Below are 23596 nucleotides of genomic sequence, written 5' to 3' on the forward strand. Positions count from 1 at the left end.
TTAAGAGAGAAATTATTTTTCCATATTATATAGGCACAAATGTACTCCGTATTTAATTTTGTTTCTACTCAAGTAGGGTTATTTTTTATGAAAAGTTTTAAATAAACAAGTTTTTAAATTTTTTAACCAAGAATAACAAAATAATTTACTTTATTAATACTTCCTCCGTCTCAAATTACTCGCAACGTTTTGACTTTTTGCACTATTTACACATCTCACTTTGACTATTTTTTTAGTTATTATATGAAAGCGAATGTAATCATGTAAGATGTTGTTGGATCTATATTTTAATATATAGTTTGTCAATATAAACATGTTATAACTTTTATAAATATATAATAAAAAGATATGGACGGTCACCCACCCAGTTAACTTTTACAATATACGGAGTATTGATAATGGATTTTTTGATAACCTATTAACAGTTAACACTCACCCACCCAGTATTATCAAACAAGTCCAAAAACTCCGATTCAGTTCTAACAAAGAAAATGCGTTACCTGACTACTAACAACACTTGGAAAATTATTTACCGATAACTAACCGTGGTAATGTAATCAGCAAAGTTTGCTCCAACCCATTTTTTTTGGATAATTTGTAAATGCTTGGCCCAATTTTCCTTACAAATTACAAATTAATATTTTGACAATTGTCAATGGCTCAAATTTCCCTAATAATTATGTCCATCCCTTCTTTTAGTTGCTTTTGTCAAAATAAATAAATAAATAAATAAATTATGTCCATCCCATGGGTTTGAAGGTTGGATTTAGATTCGACTCGAATCCAAATCCAACCTTATACATCTAGACCTAAAGCAACAATGAGATCGAAAATAGAAATGGATCAATCAGGGTTGGATACCGGCAATTGAAATGGATCTATCCTTGAGCATCGCGGTTACAAAAATAAAAGGGCGAAATCTAGTGGCTTGAGAGATGGCCGCGCTTATGCTCTCAAGAGTGTAAATTTGATCATTTGGTTGGATACCGGCAATTGCAAGGGCTTGGAAGATATCGATCCTGTTCTTTAGGTTTAGTGCAGCATGAAAATAGGACATCTCATCTAGGACGGATTTTGAGCATGTACCGTGTTTGTTATACTCGTGGAGCCAGGCCAGAATTTCCTTCCAATCTCTGGGCATGTAAAAGATGGCCACTCCTTTTCTAGCATGCTCTCTATGGGTTTAAGCTGCAGAGAATAATGCATGACATTATTCTTATTGATTGGTCCAACCCGACAATGTTCATAGTTTACTTGCATCTTATTGATTGGTTACATAACGCTAGCAAATGCACAATTTTGACTATTTATATATCATTATATCCATATTAAGGAAATTCTTTTGTTTTGATATTTTGGTAGCTTACATTATTAATTCCATACATTAAGATTGATGTCTCTCATAATGTATGCTATATAGCTGTTAAAGGAATATGTTTTATACCCTATCAATAGCTAACATAATGAATCATTCAAAAGAGATATACGAGGCTATTCAATCTAGTTGGACAGAGGGCCATATAACTAATTGTATGTGATTGAAGAGATTAACCAACTGATATATGAAAATCATAGGCTGTTTCTTATGTGGCATATCGAGTAACTCTGACCTACCAGTAACCCCTAAACTAGTAACCCTTGAATAAGTAACCCCGACCACACGATGTAGCCACACGTAGAAAACGTGTTGTTAAAGTTAAGGTTTGAACAATATAGATAGAAGTTAGTTAGAAAGGGATAAAGGTAAAATACTATGAATTTGTTAAATTTAAAAACTAATATAGGATACCAAATATTCATACTAATCCAAGTAAGACTTCAAGAGTATGTACTATGCATGAACACAAAACTGCGCGCTCCTAATACGTACCGGAGCTACATCGAAACGTTCTCCAGGACAATTTTCGAGGGCAGTACCATCATCACTGTAAGGCCAAAGTCCATAGATTGTAATATTTGGTGTAGGCTTTCCTGCTGATGGGTCGCAACATATTGTCCCTTGTGGGTTACAGTACGATGGTAACCACTGCATTTCAAGGATTCAAGATAAAACTTTATTCAAATTCACAAACATTAGGCTGCATTAGTAAAAAAATTAAGCTAATGTGACTATGTGAGCTCAACTACCTGTTGGATGAAATAGAAAGCGCGGAATTCAGAAGAAGTTGGCTCATCACCTAGAGCTATGACGGCGAAATTGAGGAGCACCACAAGCTTAGAGATGAATATTATTAAGCACCCCCATTTCGTCATTTTTTCTTTGTAAAGGAAGATTGATTTTTACAAGGTTATACTTAGCTTTAACGTGAGTTAGCCCACCCCTGACAATTCTTATTATAACAGAGTGAGGGATAACTCAAGTGGTTAGAGCTTCTCTTCCGATTCCAAAAAATGTTGGGATCAATTCTTATTATCACCCGTCCTTATGGCTCTCTAAACACATAAGAAAAAAAATCAATTCTTATTATAAGAAATCATTGAATCAGAGGATAATGGAGCTTACTATAAGGGAAGTATATTTTTTAATTGGTGAAATTAGATGATGATTTTTAGAAGCAACCACTTGTCCCAATCAATTAATATGTCACGGGATGTAAAGAACAAAGAAATGGTGAAAAGAATAATATCGTCCACAAGTGGTTCATACTCTATTGCTTTCTTTCTTCTGAAATGTCATCTTGCAAGATCTTGTGTATGTTATGTTGACGACGACATCTTGTACTTACATAGTAATAAAAATTCGACCCGATTAGGTCATTTTATATAGCCGATTGATGGACTAAAAATTATATGGCGTTCGCTCTATAAAAGTTTACTTGTATAAAATAAATTATGACTTATTTTTCTTTTATACAAGTAAAGCATAAGAAGCATGACAAAATACAACCTATCTATACTCAGCATAACAAAGCACGCTAAATTTAGTGAGATTTGATTTATGTATGCAAGTCCAACACTAAACGACACGTTGGCATGTGGGCTCACTTAATTGGGTTGTGCATGGATTAACCTTTTGAAAATTTCAGTTTGACATGGAGCTTGTGGATTGGGCCTAGAAAACCCCAAATGACATGGACTCAGTATGAGGCCCAAGGTCCGGTTTGTCACACCCCACAGGCCCACTAAAAGGCACAAGTAGTGGTTTGTTCATGTGGAGTTCACATTTCGTGATTAACTTTTTCTATTGATTAAGCTTTTAATTATTTGTATGAATATATATTTCTTATTTTTAGGGGATTATTTGTGTGAATATACAATGAATATAAGTATATAACTAATCATATGATACTTTTGTATTTGCTAGAGGCCTAACGGCCAATTTTGTAATTGTCGATAAATATATAGTGGTAAACATATTGATTTTATACACGTTAGTTTACAAAAAAATGTGATGCTATACCTTTAGCTCAAATACCTTATTTAATTCACAAATTTTCATTATCATTCATTACTATTTTAATGATGGTAATATCAAACATGCTATAAATCCTCTAGTTATACCAATATTAGCTTTTTGGTTGTGGTAAATAAACAAATGACTATATAGAAGTGCAAACAGATAATACATTAAATATTCGGTAGAGTACGTACTTTTGCAATTTGACAAGAATGAAAGTCAATGTATACGTCGAATACTTTGTATTGTTTAAACTTAATTCAACGTCTAAAGACCCTTACTACCCGGGGATCTTAACATGAATACCCTCTTGAAAGTAATCTAATTAATGGGCTTACAAAGAATATATCTAGGATTATTAATGTAGACATAAAAAGTGCAAACTAATTAATTATAAGAGGGAAACTTAATGGTAGAAGAACAACCTCCTTGATTATTAGGAGTACTAGAGCAATTGATAAGTTTCACACCACTTTTATCCACACAATGTATAACTTGCCAAATCTGGCTGTTTCCTTGAGCATCATGGTTACAGAAAATCGAAGGGCGAAATCCGGTGGCTCGAGTGATGGCCGTGTTTATGCTGTCTAGAGAGTAAAATTGGTTGTTGGGTTGTATCTTGGCTTTCGCGAGGGCTTGGAAGATGTTGATCTTGTTCTTGAGGTTTAGAGCTGTGTGAAAGTATGACATCTCGTCTAGGACGGATTTTGAGCATGTTCCGTGCTTGTTCCACTCATGGAGCCAGAATTTCCTCCCAATTTGAGGGCATGTAAAAGAGGGCCATTCAGTTTGTAGCATTTTCTCTATAGGTTTAAGCTGCATTCAATTATTGGATATGTTCATCAATTGGCATTAATATCTAAAATTAAGGTGATGGAGTGAACAAGACCTTAATATCTCTAATTATCTATTAATCCATGGTAAAAAGTATGAAATTTGATATGTTAAAAATATACGGTTAGATAAATCTAAAACTACCTCATATACATATATATGTCTCTACATGTTAGAGAGTACTATTGAAAAACAATATGGTTAAATTAAACATGTGATGAATAAAATAAAAGTCAAATCCTTGCATATAATTCGAATATCACCTGATGGTGATGAGATGCTAATTAATTCCCTTAATTTTTAATTTATTCCTTCAAAAAAATCTTTAATTACCTATTAAGTAGATAAACCATTTAATGTTATAATTACCAATTATTGTTGATTCTTAGAATCAAACAAAAATCATTCTACCAATATTATTTAATTTTTTTTCATGCATTTAAGATTAAACCATAAAAATATGTCCTAGGTGAGACAATCTTGCAATCTTGCAAATCGCATCACAATAACTTATTTTAATTTGTAACAAATTTGACTCTTTCTATATATCCTTAAGTTAAAATCTAATTCTTACAATAAACTTGGTCGTCAAATACACACATGGAAGCAAATAATTGTTCACTCGTAACAAGTCGTACTATATGTACTCATATTACTTACCGGAGCAACATCAAAACTAGAACCGGGGCAATTTTGAAAGGAACTACCATCATTTTTGTAAGGCCATAGCCCATAGATTGCAAAATTTGCTTTAGGTTTTCCAGTTGGTGGGTAACAACATGGCGTCCCTTTTTGGTTACAGTATGAGGGTAACCACTGCATACAAATATAATTACATAAGAGAAATTTTAATTAAAAATAAAATAAATTCTATAATTCGAATGCATAATAGAGATTATAATTTTTTGTGAAGGACAAAAAAAAATTTTTTATACATACATATATATATATATATATATATATATATATATATATATATATATAATTTTTTATACATACATATATATATATATATATATATATATATATATATATATATATATATAATAATAATAATAATAATTCACCTGTTGTATATAGTAGAATGCTTGAAAATCATTAGGATCATTTGCAAGAGTCGTTACTACAAAATTGAGGAGAAGCACAAGTTTAGAGATGAATATTAAGCTCCCCAATTTCGCCATTTTTGATCGCTTGCTTTCTTAATGGCTAGGTTTACAAAATGTGGTTATGCTTATACATTATGAAAAGAATCCGTACGTATCACCATTATATAGAACATATCAAAGAGGATACCCCCCACCACAAAAAAAGATTATAGAAAAAACCAATCTTTGTTAATCAACATTAATTTGGAAATACTATTAAAATAGATTTATCATTGGGTTATATGGAAAATATAATGATGAAGTAATAATACCCAAAAGTCAACTCAATTATATGGATGGTGTTTCATCAAAAAAGAATTATATGAATGTGGTTACTCCCTCTATTTCTTTTTATATTCCTACCTTCTATTTTTTTTTTTTTTTTTTTTTTAAAAATTATTTTATATATAGTAGTATATTACTACTTTTACTTTATTATAATATATTATGTACTTCATATACGAGTTAAATACAAAAAGACGATTAATACCAATGTCTATAGATAACTTTCTCTTTTATCAAAAATTTAACTAATTCATTTAGGAGAAAACAATACAGATTATATAATCATAATGGCCAAAAAAGTCTCGGATAGAGAAAAGTAAATTTTTAACATTTTAAATACAAATTAGGTATATTTTGAATACTCGTACTTTTCATTTTTGAGACTCTACCAACATCATTAAAATCATGTCTCTTCACCTTAAAAAAATGATATTCAGTAAAAATAATTTCACTTTAGTAGCTAGAAATAATTTTAGTTTAGTAAAAATCATTAACTTCAAATAACAAATATTAGGTCATGTTCACTTCATATTATTTTTGTTAACGCAAATTACTCTTATTTTTAATGAACTTAAATTATTTTTACTTAAATGAAATTAAATTTACTGAATTGAAATCACTTTTGCTGAACTGAAATTAATTTTATTGATTCTCTTTTATATTTCTTCTTTAAATTTGTTCAAAAAATTTTATCATACCTCGAGTCTATTTAGGTATAATAATTTATATTTTTTATTTTTTTTTTTAAATTTAGGCATGATAATTTTTTTTGAACTAATTTAGGTAAGATAATTGATAACAAATAATTAAAGTAGACTATGGCCCTGTTCTCTTCACCTTAAAAAAAATAATATTAAGTAAAAATAAGTTCAGTTCAGTAAAATTAATTTCAGTTCAGTAAAAATAAGTTCAGTTCAGTAAAATTCAGATTTCTTAAAGAAGAATTATAATAGAAAATCAGTAAAAAAATAATTTAAGTTCAGTAAAAATAAGTTCAGTTCAGTAAAAATAAGTTCAGTTCAGTAAAAATAATTTCAGTTCAGCAAAATTAAGGTTAATCAAACAGGGCCTATTTTTGTCTATTGTTTCTACGTATTAGACATGATATCTTGAAAGTTTTAGCCTAGTCAATGCCACGTTTTAGCCTATTCACACTTTATATATATATGAATCAAATTCATTAATATAGATATAAATTTCAAAAAATATTTACAAAAGCAATCAAAACTTGCAAATAAAAAATAAATTGGAACAAATAATATTTTTAATGGGTAATATCAAAGGATCGGAAAACTTGCAAATACGTATAATTAAGAATTAAGAGTCGTAATACATCGAACCTACATAATAATTATTTAGGCACATAATGTAGTGACATTGTGGCAAGTTGAGTGATTGATAATTTCATAATTTCATGTGATGAGTAGCAATTAGACGTGTTGAGTGATATGAAATTAGCCTTTATATTCGGTGCAAAAGAACAATTAACTTGTCAATCGTTTAATATTAGGATTATTAGCTGGTCAGTATATTAATAACTAGCTAATTAGACCTTATTAATTTTGACTTTTAAATGATTGTATACTAATAATATGCTGGCAAATTCCAATAATGTTTTACGATTTGGAAAATAATTTTATTAACTTAAGACCTGTTCACATTTACTGAACTGAGCTGAACTGAATTGAACTAGAATGAGCTGAAATAATGATGATTTTATGAGAGAAGGAAATTAGGAACTGAACTAAAATGAACTGATTGGAGCTGAAGTGAACAAACTCTTAGTAATAATAAATGGTGACACATGCAAATTACATCTAAGACTTTTTACTCGAGTGTTTGGTTGTTGGTGTAGTGGTGATTGGGACTACACTTGGTAGGGAAGACCCGTGTTCGATCTCCCGCAACAACAATCGGGAGGGGACTGGAACCTAACCACCCAGAACTGATCCCCGAATCCGGATTAGCCCAAAAGGGTGAACCGGATGGAACACAAAAAGAAAGAAAGAAAAAAATAATAATAAATAAAAAAAAAAAATTAATATCTAAGATTTATTTAAGAACACTTGATTAAAAATAAATTTAGAGCACTACCTAAAAGAAAAGAACACTTGGAATTAAAATAATATACCAAGTGCACATTGATAACTATACAACAATCTAAGACTTTTTTAAAAGTCAATAAAAATAGATCATGGTTAAAATAAAATAAAAAATTAAAAAAAAAATAATAAAAAAAGAAGCACGCCCTCATCAATTCAAGATTCCCCCCCTTTTTTTTTTTTTTTTTTTTTTTTTTTTTTTTTTTTTACAACATCAGAATCCTAAATTAATTATAATCTAATCACACATTAGAACATTAGGGGTAGAACCATATAACAACTTTCTATTCGGAAGCCATACAATTTCGATGGGATAAGACGCTTTCCTTTTAAGTTGAACTTCTTAGAGAATGACTTTTCCATCTAGCTCTGGAACGACGAGAGGAAACCAAAAACATCAAATTCTGGGAAGTGGAATTGTTGGGGATTGCAGCAGACTTTAACCTGGAGCAGATTGGAGCAACTGGAAGGGGCACCGACGTACTTTCACATGATGACACTTGATCAACCATACCTATATTCGCATCTTCTTGCGCCAAATTTGGAGTAAATTTTGTCCTTAAAATACGCAAAAATTTCCAAGCACTACTCTTTAACAGATTCCATCCAATTTGTCGTTTGTGAAACCCACATTTTCTTTCATTTATTTCTTTTCCTTCAACCACAGCGTATAACCATGAGCCCTAAATTTCGAAGGTGTTGAAGACAGAACAGTTACTCATTAAATTCTAACATGTGATTTTATAAGTAATATTTGTAAATCATTTGCAATATATTATTTTTTGAAATTTATATGAAAAGTTATATATATGCCAACTTTTGTATATATATTATCAAGATATGTTGCACATTTATGATTTGATTTGTATTCAGTTATGACTCATGTTGCATAGCGTTGAAGATACATTTTAGTCATATTAATTTAATAGATATGATATTTGGCAAGATAGTGCAGTTGACACTAATAGTGTAATAGTATATAAATACCATAGTGTATGAAATACCCTAAAAGTGATATAGATATCTGAATTATCATAATAGATGGCCTATGATGTAAGAAAAATTATGATGGTACAAATGAGAAATGTATTCAGATATCATAGTAAAATAGCATGCGGAATGTAAGTTAAAGGAATTTTATGATACCGGTACATAATAGAACCGATGAATAATATGCATATGTATAATGGAATGGACTAATAAATAAGGGATCTGAAATATATGTACATTTTGATGTCGACATAATGATAATGATCATAAGTTTATCATGGACCCGAAGTCCAATGACACTGTACAGTGTCTTGCATCATTTTGAGTCTTATATTCATGTGCATGTGAGTCATAGGTTAATTGTTTATTGCATATGTAGGAAGTTAGATGCATTACTCATTGTATAATTTGTTTAATATGTTATCATGTTTTATATATCTCATATTGCATGGATTAATTTCTTATTACAATGGTTGTGGTGTATGTGAATTTTCATTCAAAGTATAGTAAGACATATTTACAACTTGATGAAAAATTATATTAGAAAGAGATATTTATATTCCAATTGGCTTACAATTGTAATGAAATTATTGATGACACCTATTTAATCGCACGTTATGAATCATGTAAGAAGAGTTCCTGAAGAACTTATATACGACGTATTTATATATCTAGCCCTACAAAGTTTATCTCTAGAATAATGCAATTACTATCAAACTCTTGAAAAGTCTATGTAAATACATCAGTGACATCTCAACCTGAAGTTTGAGCATATAAGAGTTAGTGAGATTTACAATTTGCATTCGCAGAAAAATTATCGTGTAGTTAATTACGAAACTTCTAAAGAAACGGGATACTTATGCGTGAGACTGTTTTCTTATGGTCCAGAAGAACCATGATCAATGTATATAAATACATATGTTATAATTCATATGAAAATGAAGAATGACATTAATAATGTCAAGTTTTGTGATCAAATGATTATTAATAAATGTTTGATCAAATAATGGTCATCAATTTCTATTATTAACAACTTCCAGAAGAAATCATAATCGCATAAGTTTAATTTATAAATCAACTATTAAATAGAGATTTGAAATAATGATATTAGAGATAAATACATGTATGGTGAAATGAAGACACTTCACATGTTCACGTGAAGACTTGAAGAATTAAAGATACAACTTCAGCTTAGGAGAGTCGAAGATCAACAAGTGATATTTTACCAACTTATTAGAAGATATCCAACATATTGGATTCATTGTTGCGACACTAGAAGATCTAAAGTTATGTATTCATCAGGGGGAGAAAATACGCGCTGCACTCTTTTTCCCTTGACCATGGTTTTGTCCCAAATTGGGTTTTCCTGGTAAGGTTTTTAATGAGGCAGCATCTCGAGCGTATTACGAAGAATGATGTACTCTTTTTCCTTCACTATGTTTTTATCCCACAGGGTTTTTCGTAGTAAGGTTTTAATGAGGCACAATCTTCGATAATGGACATCCAAGGGGGAGTGTTATGAAATATTTGTGGATATCCATTATTCTCCTTTGTATAATTTCGGAACAATCTAGATCTAGGGTTTATATTCTTATCCATTCAAACCCTAATATATTGTATTTATATATACCCCATTATATGGAATAGAAATACACTGATATATTCTCTATCAATCTCTCTTATATTTCTCTCTATTTTATAACATACACGTATATGTTTGTATCAATTTTGAAAAGCATAGAATGATATGTAACATTGTAAAATATAGTACAAAGTAAGTTTAATGCATAAGTTGGGTAAATCTTAAATAAGTGATACTAAGTGTAGGAATCCAAGTGTCTAAGCCGCTAACCCACTTGTACAATAATTTATAGAGTTCATTCATGGTTTTGCATAAATCGTTGTTTTGATAATTCTCAGGATTTTGCACACATTTAGATCTCTCTATTAAGCTATTCTCCTTACTAATCTCCTTCATCTTTAGTTAATTTGATGCATAATAAGAGAATTCTAGTAGTTCTTTTAGAATTGCATTAGTATTATTGTATTAGTATCTTGTCTCGTGCTTCCCTTCACGTTTCTTGACAATTATGTTTCCCATGACAAGCCTATACACATCAAGCCAGTAGAAGCTTACATACTCATGCCTTGACCCAAGCCCAATGAAAAAGGATGCCTTGACCCAGTAGAAGCCAGAAATCGTTATTTTGACAATTCTCTCCTTTTTATTTTTTCTTAATATGAGACACTTACATGCATTGTTTAGAAAGACTTATACTTCAACAATATACTCCGTAAATAGTACAACAATCAAAATAGGGATTAAACTCTACTGGCGTAAGCAACTACTACGAGTACGTATAAAGTATTCTACAATTCACACCATTCCGGCCGTTTGTCATCCCTAAAATTGCCGTTGTACGTATACTATTATATACATATTACATACCTCAAAAATAGAAATTGATTTTGGCACACCCTTATGTAAGATCACAATTTTCTTGAAAGGGCGTGTCAAAATCAGTTAAGGGTATGCCGGAATCATTTCCCCAAAGATGTTTTGACTTTTGAGCGTGGGTAGATCGAGCCTAGAGAAAAGCACGAAGCTCTAGTACAGCAACACTTAGACGTCGGTAAGCGTGAATGGTGCAGGCCTTCTATGCTATGTTTCCGTTTCACTATTGGGTCTACTGTTATTTCGTTGGGCTTTGTGCATTTGACCTTAACTTTGCAATTCGCAAATAGCGTGTTTGCTTTCACATCTATTGATCTATATTTTCTACTTTGTCTTACCTTCTCAACTATCATTGTTAATTTGTTATCTCTAATCAATTTTGTCTCAACCTAATTTATGATTGTAAAATTTGACATACGACTTTAAAACTTTAAATCAATGCAAATAATAATTTTGTTTTTGGATTTCTACATTTTTTTTGGTTGTCAATTGTAGTTTGATTGTGTGTGTAAACTTGAATGTTAAAGTTTGATAATACTTGTATTTTTTTTTTTTCCCTTGTACATTTAAGTAACCTTATTTGTATAATTTGCTCTTTCAAGACTTGAAATGAGCTATATGAGCATGCATTAGCCATGAGTGTGTGAGTATTATAAGTATATGACTAATGTAAGAATATCGAAGTCCTAAGATGTTTATATGGCCAATTTTCCATTAAATTGCGACCGATAGTTCAAAAGGGAATAGGTCGATACTTAATAGGCACTTTTAGATAGTCTCTTAGTTAAAAGAAGCTACAAGCCTAAAGCATAAGTACATAGCATAAGCGAGCACCAAAAATGGCACGCTACATGAAATTTTCTTGAACAAACCACATTTAGCTAGGCTTTTCTATAATTAGTAAGAAGGAAACTTGATTTGAGACCCACAATCACCCTGCCCCTTAGGAACAAAGGGACAGTTGATGAGTCTAGTGCCAGTTCTATCAACACACATAGAAACTTGCCAAATCTGGCTAACCCCTTGAGAATTGCTGTTACAAACAACCCAAGGATGGAATCCTGTTGCCCGAGCAATCGCCTTCTTCACGGCCTTGAGAGGGTACATCTGGTTGTTTGGTCGAATCCCGGCTCTTGTGAGGGCTTGGAGGATATTCACCCTGTTCTTAAGGGCCAAAGCCGCTTTGAAGTAGGCAACTTCACCTAGGACTGATTTCGAGCATGTACCGTGTTTGTTCCATTCATGAACCCAAAACTTTCTACCGATTTGTGGGCATGTAAATGATGGCCACTCCTTCCTTAGGCTGTCTTGCATAGGTTTAAGCTACATAAATTAAAGATCTTAGTTAGCAACCAAAAGAACAATAAAGGAATATGGGAAATTTAGGAACAAGTTTACAAGCAATCACCTACATTGCCTCCCTAGCTAGGATCAATACTATGAAACAAAACCACTTATGACCTAGGAGCTACTATTCATTTAGTTCGGGTTATAATCGAGCAATTATTATTAAATTAGATCTAGATCATCAGGTCGATTCAATTGGGTTTATTGCCAATTAGTTTATCATGATAACTCTATCAATATCAATCAACTTCAATTCTAATCAAATTTAAATGGCGTCAAAATCGAGTTTGATTCCTAATAAGATCAATTTTAGATATGGTCTAGATTTGGTAGAGTACGAGCCAGTTTTGCAAAGTCTATTTCCTCGTTGAAAAGTCGCTATCACTCTATCTCACAACCTCCCAAATTGCTCAAACCCCTCTTTGTAATCCCCCTAAACTCCACAACTTCACAAGTTCACATCATACATGTTACAAAAAAACGGTGATCTTACATTTCCTATTAATTTCAATAATTTAACACCAAATTAAATACTGTGTATTACTGCAACAACAGAAGACATTATGTTAGCTTTTAGTACTGAGTTGTTTTCTGATGTTATAATACATTAATATTCCGTACCTTTGATGTTACCAAGGAACATTATGTCTAATTATATTTAACAATTGTCAATTGAGTCCTTCAAAGGAATTATCAGAAGATTAAGAAGATAATTTATTTAAATGTAAACTATTATTTTTATTGACTATTGTCCCGGGTTAATCGGACTATGAGTCAGGGTTCGTCCAACCCACCGGCCTTGGCGTTGAACATGGTCTTGTGTTTGGCACTATTATAATTTTTAAGCCGGGTTTAGTATTCCGAATTAGTTCTGACAAGTTCAGATTATACCAATAGTTTGAAACAAATTCAAAATACGGCTTTAGAGAACATGTTAAGCTATATATATAAGTAAAACTTACGAATTAATTCTGATCGGTTTAGATAAGAGCCAATAAGTTTATGTTACGAGTAGTAAGGAAAAGAACTAACCCTGATTATTATACAGAATTTTCTGTCTTTTTAATTAATGATAATTTATAAATTAAAGTAAGAATATTAAAATAAGAGCTTCATCAATAATAATAATTACTCCGTAGTACACAAATCTGTAAAGTTTTGTCACTAACTATTTAAACGTAACCTTCAAAATTAAAAATAAATAAAACATCTCTGTTTTTGGTTAGTTTCTCCTTAATTATCTGTGATTTTGATTCTTGACGGTTGAGTGGTTCACATACTCCCTTCGTTTCATATTAATCGCAACAGTTTAACATTAAGCTACCGAATATTAAAAAAAAAAATAGAAAAAGGAGGAGAAAAATACCAGAGCTTCATTAAAGTTGCCGCCACCACAATTGTAGGGAAAACTACCGTCATTGTAGTAAGGCCAAAGCCCATAAATTGAAAACTCTGCTGCTGGTTTTCCTGAATCTGGGAAACAACATCTTTCCCCGTGTTGGTCGCAGTACGATCCTAACCACTGCACAATAATAGTTACGTTAATAGTGTACTTTGAACTAGCTCGTAATAATAATAATGTAACAACTAAATTTGGACAGAACGAGTAGCTCGCTAGATAGTGAAATAACAATGAAATTATATTATTACCTGTTGCACAAAGTAGAACAAATGAAAATCACCATTGTTAGCAAGTGCTACAACAGATAAACTTAGCATTACACTAAGTTTGATTAACAAAGAATTTCCCCATTTTCCCATTCTCACTCACTTACTCAAATTGGATCTTGTGTTAGTTGGGAGGGTTGGATATATTATGAAGATAGTAAATGGGTTGAAGGCCTTATTTATAATAGTTGGTCCATTATTAAAATATAATTATTTTAATATAGTAATAAGAATAATGATAATAATTAATAATAGTATGTGGATGTGAAGAGGGAAAAAGACACTGCTATTTTGTAACCTTTTTTCTGCTTTTATTCTTATGCTTTGATATTTTTTCACTTAAATCACGCAAATAATTTTGGAAACTATATACTGTATCACATGGAGTGATGTAGTTGCAACAAATATACTTCGTATTAACGTGTGCAATTCGCATTTCAGAGGGATGTTACATTATCTGTTTTTAGATAACATATTCCTTATCCGTAACCAAGTCGAGTAGTTATTAATAAAAATTACACAAGTTTAATTTAAAACTTAAAACAGTCTAATAAGTTCAAGTGATTTAGGCAAGCCTTGATAACATATTCCTCAATTCCTTACATCAGTAAAAATCAAGTAAATCAAGTGTATTCGTTTAAGCTTATAATTACTCCTTTTTAATTTCTTTAAGAAATTAAATAACTATTTCATCATGATCATGGAGGGGGTTGGAAATTAGGTAGTTTATGATAATATAGTAATACTTATATACTTTTGCTAGGAATAAAACTACAAAAAGGAAAATATACTAAACACTTCCGCACATGGTCACTTTAATATGTGCCTTAAAAGTTAATGAGAAGCCTTTCCTTTTAATGAACATAATAATATCAAGCAATTATAACAACTAATATGTACGAGTACGTATGTATTATTACCATTATTGATGCGTGGCAAGCTTTCGGGGAGGGGAGATGAATCCTTTAACCGGTCAATTAAATGCAAAATATAGGTAATGAAACAAATGACCTGACTTAAACTGAACCCGAATTATTTTTATCAGACATATGTCAATCCAAAGTGATTCGAATTAAACTCGACTAGAATGACCAATTGCCTCTTCAATCTTGTCTCATATATTTTACTTGATGGGATATGTTTATATGTCTGCTTTCAATAAGTGCACACATCTAATATTCATTTTCATTTAACAAGTAACATACTACATTAATCCTTTCTAATATAAGATTACATACAACTATGTATGTGATAGAATATAAAACATATTTTTGGGGCTCAACCATCAGCTTGACCTTTTAGTTGAGTTGGTCCTCTAACATGGTATCAGAGCCAACGTGATACAAAAGTCACGGGTTTGAATCTCATCCGCCCCTCCTTCAAAGTGGAATTAATTCGCACCAGGTATGGGTGGGCGTGTGTTGCATCAACATTTCAAGCCCAATGGGCCTTTCATGTGAGGGGGAGTAATAAAGTATAAAACATATCTTGGACCTTAACCATCAGCTTAAGTTTTTGGTTGAGTTGGTCCTCTAACAATATGCAAATCCAAGTTTAGTGTAGCAAGTATTTAATATAAATGTTGTTTTATGTAGCAAACCTAAAATTTTGTTTGAGATAAAACAATTTCCTTACTAACTGATCCAAACCTTTATCGATTAACAATAAGCCGAGTATTATTGGGTATAGATAAGGGTGTAGACGACTTATACTATAATATGGGAGGTCACTTAACGGGCCCATCCCCACATGAATGAGCCTAAAGTTCAATGGTTGTGACATAGACCACATAGTTGCACATGTTACCGATAACCAGAAAGGTGTGCAGTGTCTCCCTTTGGCTTCTACATACACACCATATATTACACATCATTTATCCTACTAGTAATTAATTTCTGACTATTACGTCTATTTTTTCATGTGATCTGATTGCAGATCATTTACTATAAGACGATATTATTGGTATGGTAACTGACATTTAAGTCAGCAGTTCACCACCAACCAATTTTTCTCATTCAAATTTTTATTAATTCACTTCTCTAGTATGAATGAATGAATCCCAAAATATTTTGGATCATGTGCTCTATCCTTACATTTTTCTTTTCAAAATTCTTAAAAATGACAAATATTGTAAAAGATTATATTATTCATATAATTAAGTATTTACTTGAAATGATTCTATATACTGCGTATATATTGTTTACAAAACTTAGTAAGTTGAGGTGAATATAGTCAGATGAGTAGAAAAATACTTTAGTGAGTAGTTATATGCATATATATATTTAAGGTAAATGACTAAAAAATCTAGGATATATATAATACAATAGGTTAACTAATATACTATACATGTATTTGATTAAGGTCTAACAAAAGGGATTAGATGTTAACTAGTCTAGATGTCAAAAGTTTAATTGGTTTTAGTTTACACGAGTGGTACTCATCAACAAAAAATTATGGTTATATATATATATATATATATATATATATATATATATATATATATATATATATATATATATATATATATATATATATATATATATATATATGATTGTTAGTGGGATTGTGAAGCTAGGTAGGTGCCTTAATGATGATGACCTACATTGTTTGGAAAGTGAGCATAGTAGATCAAGTAATAAGAGCTCATTATCTTGCTAATGATTTTAGGAGAAAATTTAACTTATTTACTAGCTAATTCTTACTTTAGTTGCTTTGTCAAAAATAAGACATTTTACACCTAGTTGGCATTGTTGCGAAATAAAAAATAATACAAAGTAATAATAATAATAATATAACCTTCATTTTAAATCATAATTGCACCGATTAAACTACTTTGTATTAAATCGTTGCAACGGATATACCCTGTAATAAAAAAATTACCGTATTACTGATAATGGAGAAAAGGCAGTCAAATCGCACCACGTGCAGCAATAATTCCAAGCATGGACTCCTGTCTGGGACTCAAGAATTCTTTATTTTAAGTGTCGGTCACCCTCATACTTTAATTATTCCAACAAAATCAAACTCATGTATGTATGTGAGAGTTTACAGTCAACTAGTCAAGGTGGCTTTGGGCAAGGTTGGGCCGACTTAAGCCCACGTCCCTCGAGGTTGACTAGTAGCAGCCCACATCCTAGCCCAGCTGGCGGAGCTCCAATTTTGAAAAGTAAGGCCCAAATACGGCATGGACCCATGGGCCTTGAGGACTGGGTTGGGTAGACCCACGAGCTTCTTAATATTACTGGATTGTTCTGGCCACCACCGTTCATGCGGTATTGTGTGCTGGTATGGTTGGTATTAAACATCGGCATAATGTTGTTCGGGATACTTTGTTGATATATGTTATCGATCTGGGATTTTAGCTGTTGACATTGGGTTGTCTGGAGGGAACGACGGGGTCCTTAGACCTGCAGATGTGTTACTTTATTCCTAGGATCATGGTCGTGATGTCTGTGTTTATTTGACAGGGTTTTCTCCTTTGACACAGTCGGGGCTATTTGTTTATGTTCCTGGACGGGTTGTGGTCAATGCAGCTCATTGGAAGCGGGTCAAGTATGAGTCTAGTTGTCGAGTTATTATTATTATTATTATTATTATTAGTCGTCAAATATATTGAAACTAGTACAAATAATTTTAGGCTCTCCACTACTTGTGAATTTCCCTAAATTAATCATATGATGACCTCCATGTGAAATTTCCAACAAGATAAAAAAAGAAACCTAACAAGTGTTATTCAGTAATAATGTTTAAATTGTTCAAACAATCAATAATGTGAAGTTACAAATGTCTGAATTGAGAGAATGGTGAAAAATATGATTCACCAAATTCAAGGAATTAGACATAACAAGTTGATCAATGCTGTAAAAACCACCTAATTACAATTTAGCTACCAATTAAAATTTAGGAAACTGGACTCTAGAGGCACAATTACCACTAGGAAGCACAGGACATTTGATAAGGTCCTTTCCATTAGCATCTACACAAATGTACACTTGGTAAAGCTGGCTATTTCCATCGGAATCACGGTTACACTCGATCCAAGGATAATATCCGATCTTCTCCTTGATGGCCTCCTTCATGTCCTCGACGTTGTAGAACTCATCGTTGGGTTTGATATTTGCATCCTTAAGGGCTTGGAGAAGGTTGGTTTGGTCCTTAAGGTCTAGACCGGCTTGGAAGTACTCTTGTTGGCTAGAGAATGATGAGCATGTACCGTGTTTGTTCCATTCATGTGCCCAAAACTTTGTTCCTATGTTAGGGCACGCTAGTGATGGCCAATCCGTTTCGAGCCTGCTCTCGAGTTCTTCTATCTGCATAGTTATAACGGTAGATAAATACGTAGTATTAAAGTTAAGTTCTGGTGATTGACGGGCTAGGGAAGAGGGCTAATATTTGCTATTGCAATATTTTGACTTTTACGTTACATCAGCTAATAATGAATAAATTTAACTGTAAATATTTTTTATTTATTAATTTGTACTCCTTCTCCATATGAAGAAGAATTTGTACTCCATAAAAGTTATAAGTTTTAATATCTTATACTTTGAAAAAACTACACCCTGTATTTTTGTCTCATTAATTAGGTTTTTTTTTTTTTTACAATTTTCAAAACACATCTTACGACATAAATATCTCCATTTTAATACGTGTAATGATATATAAAAACTTAATATTAAAAAAAAAAAAAAAACACACACACACGATAAAATGAATTCATCAAATTAAAACTGCACGTGACTATAATATTCCTTATAAATTCATGGAAATTTATGGTTGACGTTTTTGAAGTTTGACACAAGTATTGGATATGAGTCAAGAATAAGTGGTGGAAGGAGTATATTATAACTAATCCAATAAAATAGCACAATATATTATCTTTTCTACCTATATTTTAGTAAATATGATTTGTTTAGGTGACAAAAATAATTGTTACTCCGTAGTAAAGATAAATGGTCAACTATATATGTTTAATAAGTCAAATTGTAGCACTTTCTATATCCAGGGAAGTCTTTTACTAGCGACAATCTGGCACTTGATTAGCACCTAAGCAACATTTAAGATTTTACTAATAACGTAGTTGTATACTTTTGTTATCTTCAGATGGAGGAAAACATCACGCATTAAGTTTTAAGTCATTTTCAAATATAAAGAATAATATCGTACATTATTAAGATTTAACCAACAATTCGGTCTTTAATACTACTATCTCAAACACAAACTTCCCCTCCCCAACCTTTTTCTATTTGGAGTTCAAGAGTGAAGAATTTCATTCCCTTTATAATTAATTTACATGATCATAGCCATTTTTCAAAATTTATAGGATAGATGTTCCGATCCACGCCGTACTTAATTACGTAGTCATCATATATATATGTTTGCCATAGAAATTAAAATTACCATTTAGTACTTTCTTTGTTTTTTTAAATTAAAAGTGCAATGCAATACGGAGTATATGTATTATGTAGTAGCTAACGAACGTGTTACAAATTAAATAAAAACTATATATGTGTAGAAAATACCTCAGATTCATCAAAAGGTTTTGTGTTATCACAGTTGGAAGGGTAACCACCATCATTGTAATTAGGCCAAAGGCCATGAATTGAGAAATCTGTTGTTGGCTTCCCACTTCCTGGAAAACAACATTTTTTCCCTTTTGCATCACAATATGCTCCTGGCCACTGCATAATTTTCACATAATTCAATTAATTAGTCTTTTCATAAATTAATCATGCTCACATTAAAAAATCACTTCTTCAAAAAAAAAAAAAAAAAAAAAATCACCATTACACAATGTATCATAATATGCCTATAGAAACACTTTGTGTGCGATATCAAAACAGCAAATAAAAGGAAAAAAACCACCTTTTAATTGGTCAACTTTTTGTCTTTTCTAAACAAAAAATTTCAAAATAAGTAATCATGGTATCCCATTTTACTCTTATTGTTGATTATTCACCATTTACCATCTTCAAAGAACTTTCTAGGATGTGTTCTATTCACCTGATTTTTACTTTTCTGATCTTATATAAACTTATTAGCCCTTCTTAGAACTCATATTAGTTATAAATTAAACTTGGTAGCTTTGATTAACCCTTATCTGAACTTATTTTTCTTGGACTTATCTTACCATCTGAACTTATTAACCCTGAAATAAGTGAAAATAAGGTGAACAGAACATGGCTTAATTTACCATATTTTTGTGTATATATGATATGAATTAGAGAAGAATTGTGTTATCTGTGTGTTAGATAATTTATTTATTTATAATGATGATATATGAAATGATAAATAGATAATTTATTTATTCATAATGATGATATATGAAACGATAAATCAGATCGATAAAGGTGATAAAAAAATATTAGCATTTTTTTCTAAGAAGAAAATTATAGAAGGGAAAAGAGGGGGGGGGGGTGTAATATAGTGAAATTTACCTGTTGCACAAAGTAGAAAAAATCAAAAGTAGAACTTGTAGGGTGGTCATCAGGGTGATGATGAGGTTTTTTGCTCTTACATAAAGCATCACCAATTAAACATAAAACAACCAAAAGCTTGATCATCATTGAAACTTTCTCCATATTTTCTTTCTATCTTTTTTATGTGTTACAATTGAAATGTGATGAGTTTTAATGAGTTCATTGAGTTTAATAGGTATTTATATACATAAATTCTAGTAACTTAATTTTTATATAGAGTTTACGTAACGGAATATCCAACATGAAATAGCTTGGCATATCCCATGAGCCAATTGCACGTTATCATGCCAAATAATTAACGAATTTTAATGTAATTACAACCTACTCTTGCGTGTTCATACTTCGTTCTTAAGCTTATTAATTTTATCACCAAAATTGTATATTAATGTTTGGTAATATTAAATTAAGGGTACGAGGATGAGGTGTGGTCGTGCTTGATTAATTATGAATACGATTAGATTAGAATTATATTAGCTGATTAGCAGATGATTTTGCTAAGTAAAGAATTGTATCATTACTAGGCACGTTCATGAAGTTTCTTACTCATCAAGGTCCTATTAAATCGGGATTATGTAATCGGGGTTGTGTGATTAGATTGTGAATTTAAAACTCTGATAGTTTTATAAATCCGTTCCTAATAATACATTCAAATTTATGGGAGATAGTGCTTACATTTCATTTCATCTGACCTCTTCATTATTACACTACTTTATGAGATTATGAGTTTAATTTGTAAATTAAACTTATCTAATTAGTGAAGGATGTAATATGCTGGTATTTTGATTAACAAAATTCGATCATGTTGCAACATGTAGCATAATACGTAATATGTATAATATACTCGGACAATAGAGTCAGCGTGACAATAAGATCACAAGTCAAATCTCATTCTCAGCCTCATCTTGCCCTAACAAATTTGATGTTGCATACTTGCATCTACATTTCATTATTTCAACCCTAAATCTCATTCTCGGTATGCATAATAGAATTCAATAACATACATAAGATTAATACCATGAGATTTCAATCAGTAGCTTAACCTTCTGGTTAAGTTGAATTGGACATTTAATATATACATGGTACGTAGCCTAGTATTAGTAAACTAGAAGCCAATTTGTACGTAAGGATCTCTAATATAAATGTCCAACAAAACATTCCTCAATGAAAATTAGTCTAACACAAGAGTTATTAGATCTGAATTTCATGATATATTCCCTATCAAATTATAATAGCCATTCGTATTCTCTTTCCATTCTAAATTAATTGTCACTATTGATACGACGGCTAAATGTAAAAGCCGGAATTAAGAAATTTGTGCACATACTTTTCTTAAATAGTACTAGGCCTACGTACTTCAAAGATAAGTATAAACAGCCAATGTAAGGGAGAAATTATATTAGTGATACTAAATCTACGTGGGCTTGGTGGTGTAAACGTAGAGAATGTAGCAAGGAAAAAAGCAAGTTATGGGAAAGTATTATTGATGCTTGAAAGTCATATCTTTATGGACAGATTGCGTGATATACAATAAGTAATAACAAAGCCAAGATTGCTAGCTAAACTAACAATAATAACATTGTACTAGTATGTAATTCCTTTTCAGCAACAAAAAATTTACGTATTTTATGTCAATATCATTTAATTGGAAATGCTAAAGAATCGAAATTGTTCAAAGTTGGTCCACAATTCGAGGCTCAAAGTCATTTTTTAGTTGAGTTAGTTGTATCAATTTTAACTTAATTGACCACTTGGCTAGTTGGCTCTTGTACGTCATCCATGCTTATTAGATTACGTCTCTTGTGGACTCTTTTTGTCTTTCATGATCAATTTATGTTGTTACACTAGACCATTAGTCATTAGTCATTAGTCATTAGTCATTAGTCATTAGTCATTACTCATTAGTGTGTTTATGGCACATATCGGCTATTTTCCCCTAGTATATTAGGATTGTATTTATACTCCCGTGTATAACGTATTACTACGTATTATACTCCTATTATTAAGAGGGAATTTGTTATGCAAGGCTGTATTAGACAATTCATTTTAATTTGTCTTTACAAAATACGAAATTTCAATTTTTAGTAATACGAAGTATCCAATTTAATTTATTAATAGTCATAATTCCTCTTGCATTTTATTTGTCAATTTGTTTTTTTAGAATTTTAAATGATGAAATATATTAAATAATATTCATCAGTTTAATATTATTACGGAGTAGATAATTAATTGACAAATTAATAAATAATATACAATTAAATCATAACTATTAATTAAATATTAAGTATAATATTCCATTCAGTAATATACGATTAAATTTATTTGTCAATCTATTTTTAGAAAAATAATATATGTCACTATAGGAAACAATAATATTATTTTTAGAACAAATAATATATGTCAATTTGGTTTTAGAACCTCACAAATTGATAAAATAATACTCGGTGTGTGTCCAATAATATTATTTTTGTAGGATTTAAAATTATACATAAGTAATTAATTAGAGGTAATGTTGCCCAAAGATATAAGTAATGAAAACTTGAAAGTCAAATAGAACAAACATTAGAGCTAGAACTAAGGGAGGATGTAATAAGAATTTAAGATTAATGCTTCAAACTAGTGAATTGAAGGGAGAATGTAAGATTAATGCATCAAACAAGAGGATCAAACCAAATGTTAACATGGCTCACGTGTAGGATCCATCATTTAATATTTTATTTATGTGTAGTCTTGTATCCATGATTGTATCCATTTATCTTCTGAGTATGGGTTGTAACAGGTGATTAGATATAACTTATTCCGTATATTCATCTAGTTCTCTTCTAGGTAGATTCATTATTAACTTGAAAATGTGAAATCGCGCCATAAGATATTAAAAATTATCATTACAAACAAAA

At 31.0% G+C, this 23596-nt stretch overlaps 2 protein-coding genes and 2 pseudogenes across 3 annotated transcripts; all 4 read right to left on the reverse strand.

Moving 5' to 3' along the window:
- Window positions 1-847: 847 nt before the first annotated feature.
- On the reverse strand, window positions 848-2449 carry LOC145563782 (ribonuclease 1 pseudogene; annotated as a pseudogene). Its single transcript, XR_014094604.1, has 3 exons — window positions 2128-2449; window positions 1871-2026; window positions 848-1188 (listed from the first exon to the last, which is right to left on the reverse strand). The product of XR_014094604.1 is annotated as a ribonuclease 1 pseudogene (transcript).
- Window positions 2450-3784: 1335 nt separating this feature from the next.
- Window positions 3785-5415, reverse strand: LOC145563793 (ribonuclease 1 pseudogene; annotated as a pseudogene).
- Window positions 5416-11903: 6488 nt separating this feature from the next.
- Window positions 11904-14389, reverse strand: LOC145639418 (ribonuclease 1-like). Its single transcript, XM_081690661.1, has 3 exons — window positions 14209-14389; window positions 13925-14080; window positions 11904-12534 (listed from the first exon to the last, which is right to left on the reverse strand). Exons 1-3 carry the CDS (start codon window positions 14317-14319, stop codon window positions 12109-12111), a joined length of 693 nt encoding a protein of 230 aa, XP_081546787.1. The 5' UTR covers window positions 14320-14389; the 3' UTR covers window positions 11904-12108.
- A 3545-nt stretch (window positions 14390-17934) lies between these two features.
- On the reverse strand, window positions 17935-20859 carry LOC145623718 (ribonuclease 1-like). The gene is made up of 3 exons (XM_081676605.1): window positions 20661-20859; window positions 19746-19904; window positions 17935-18536 (listed from the first exon to the last, which is right to left on the reverse strand). The coding sequence occupies exons 1-3, from the start codon at window positions 20802-20804 to the stop codon at window positions 18120-18122; spliced, it is 720 nt and encodes a 239-aa protein (XP_081532731.1). The 5' UTR covers window positions 20805-20859; the 3' UTR covers window positions 17935-18119.
- Between the last annotated feature and the right edge of the window lie 2737 nt (window positions 20860-23596).

The sequence above is a fragment of the Chenopodium album genome, chromosome 1 (assembly GCF_948465745.1).
Source record: "Chenopodium album chromosome 1, dcCheAlbu1.1, whole genome shotgun sequence".
Classification (NCBI taxonomy): domain Eukaryota; kingdom Viridiplantae; phylum Streptophyta; class Magnoliopsida; order Caryophyllales; family Amaranthaceae; genus Chenopodium; species Chenopodium album.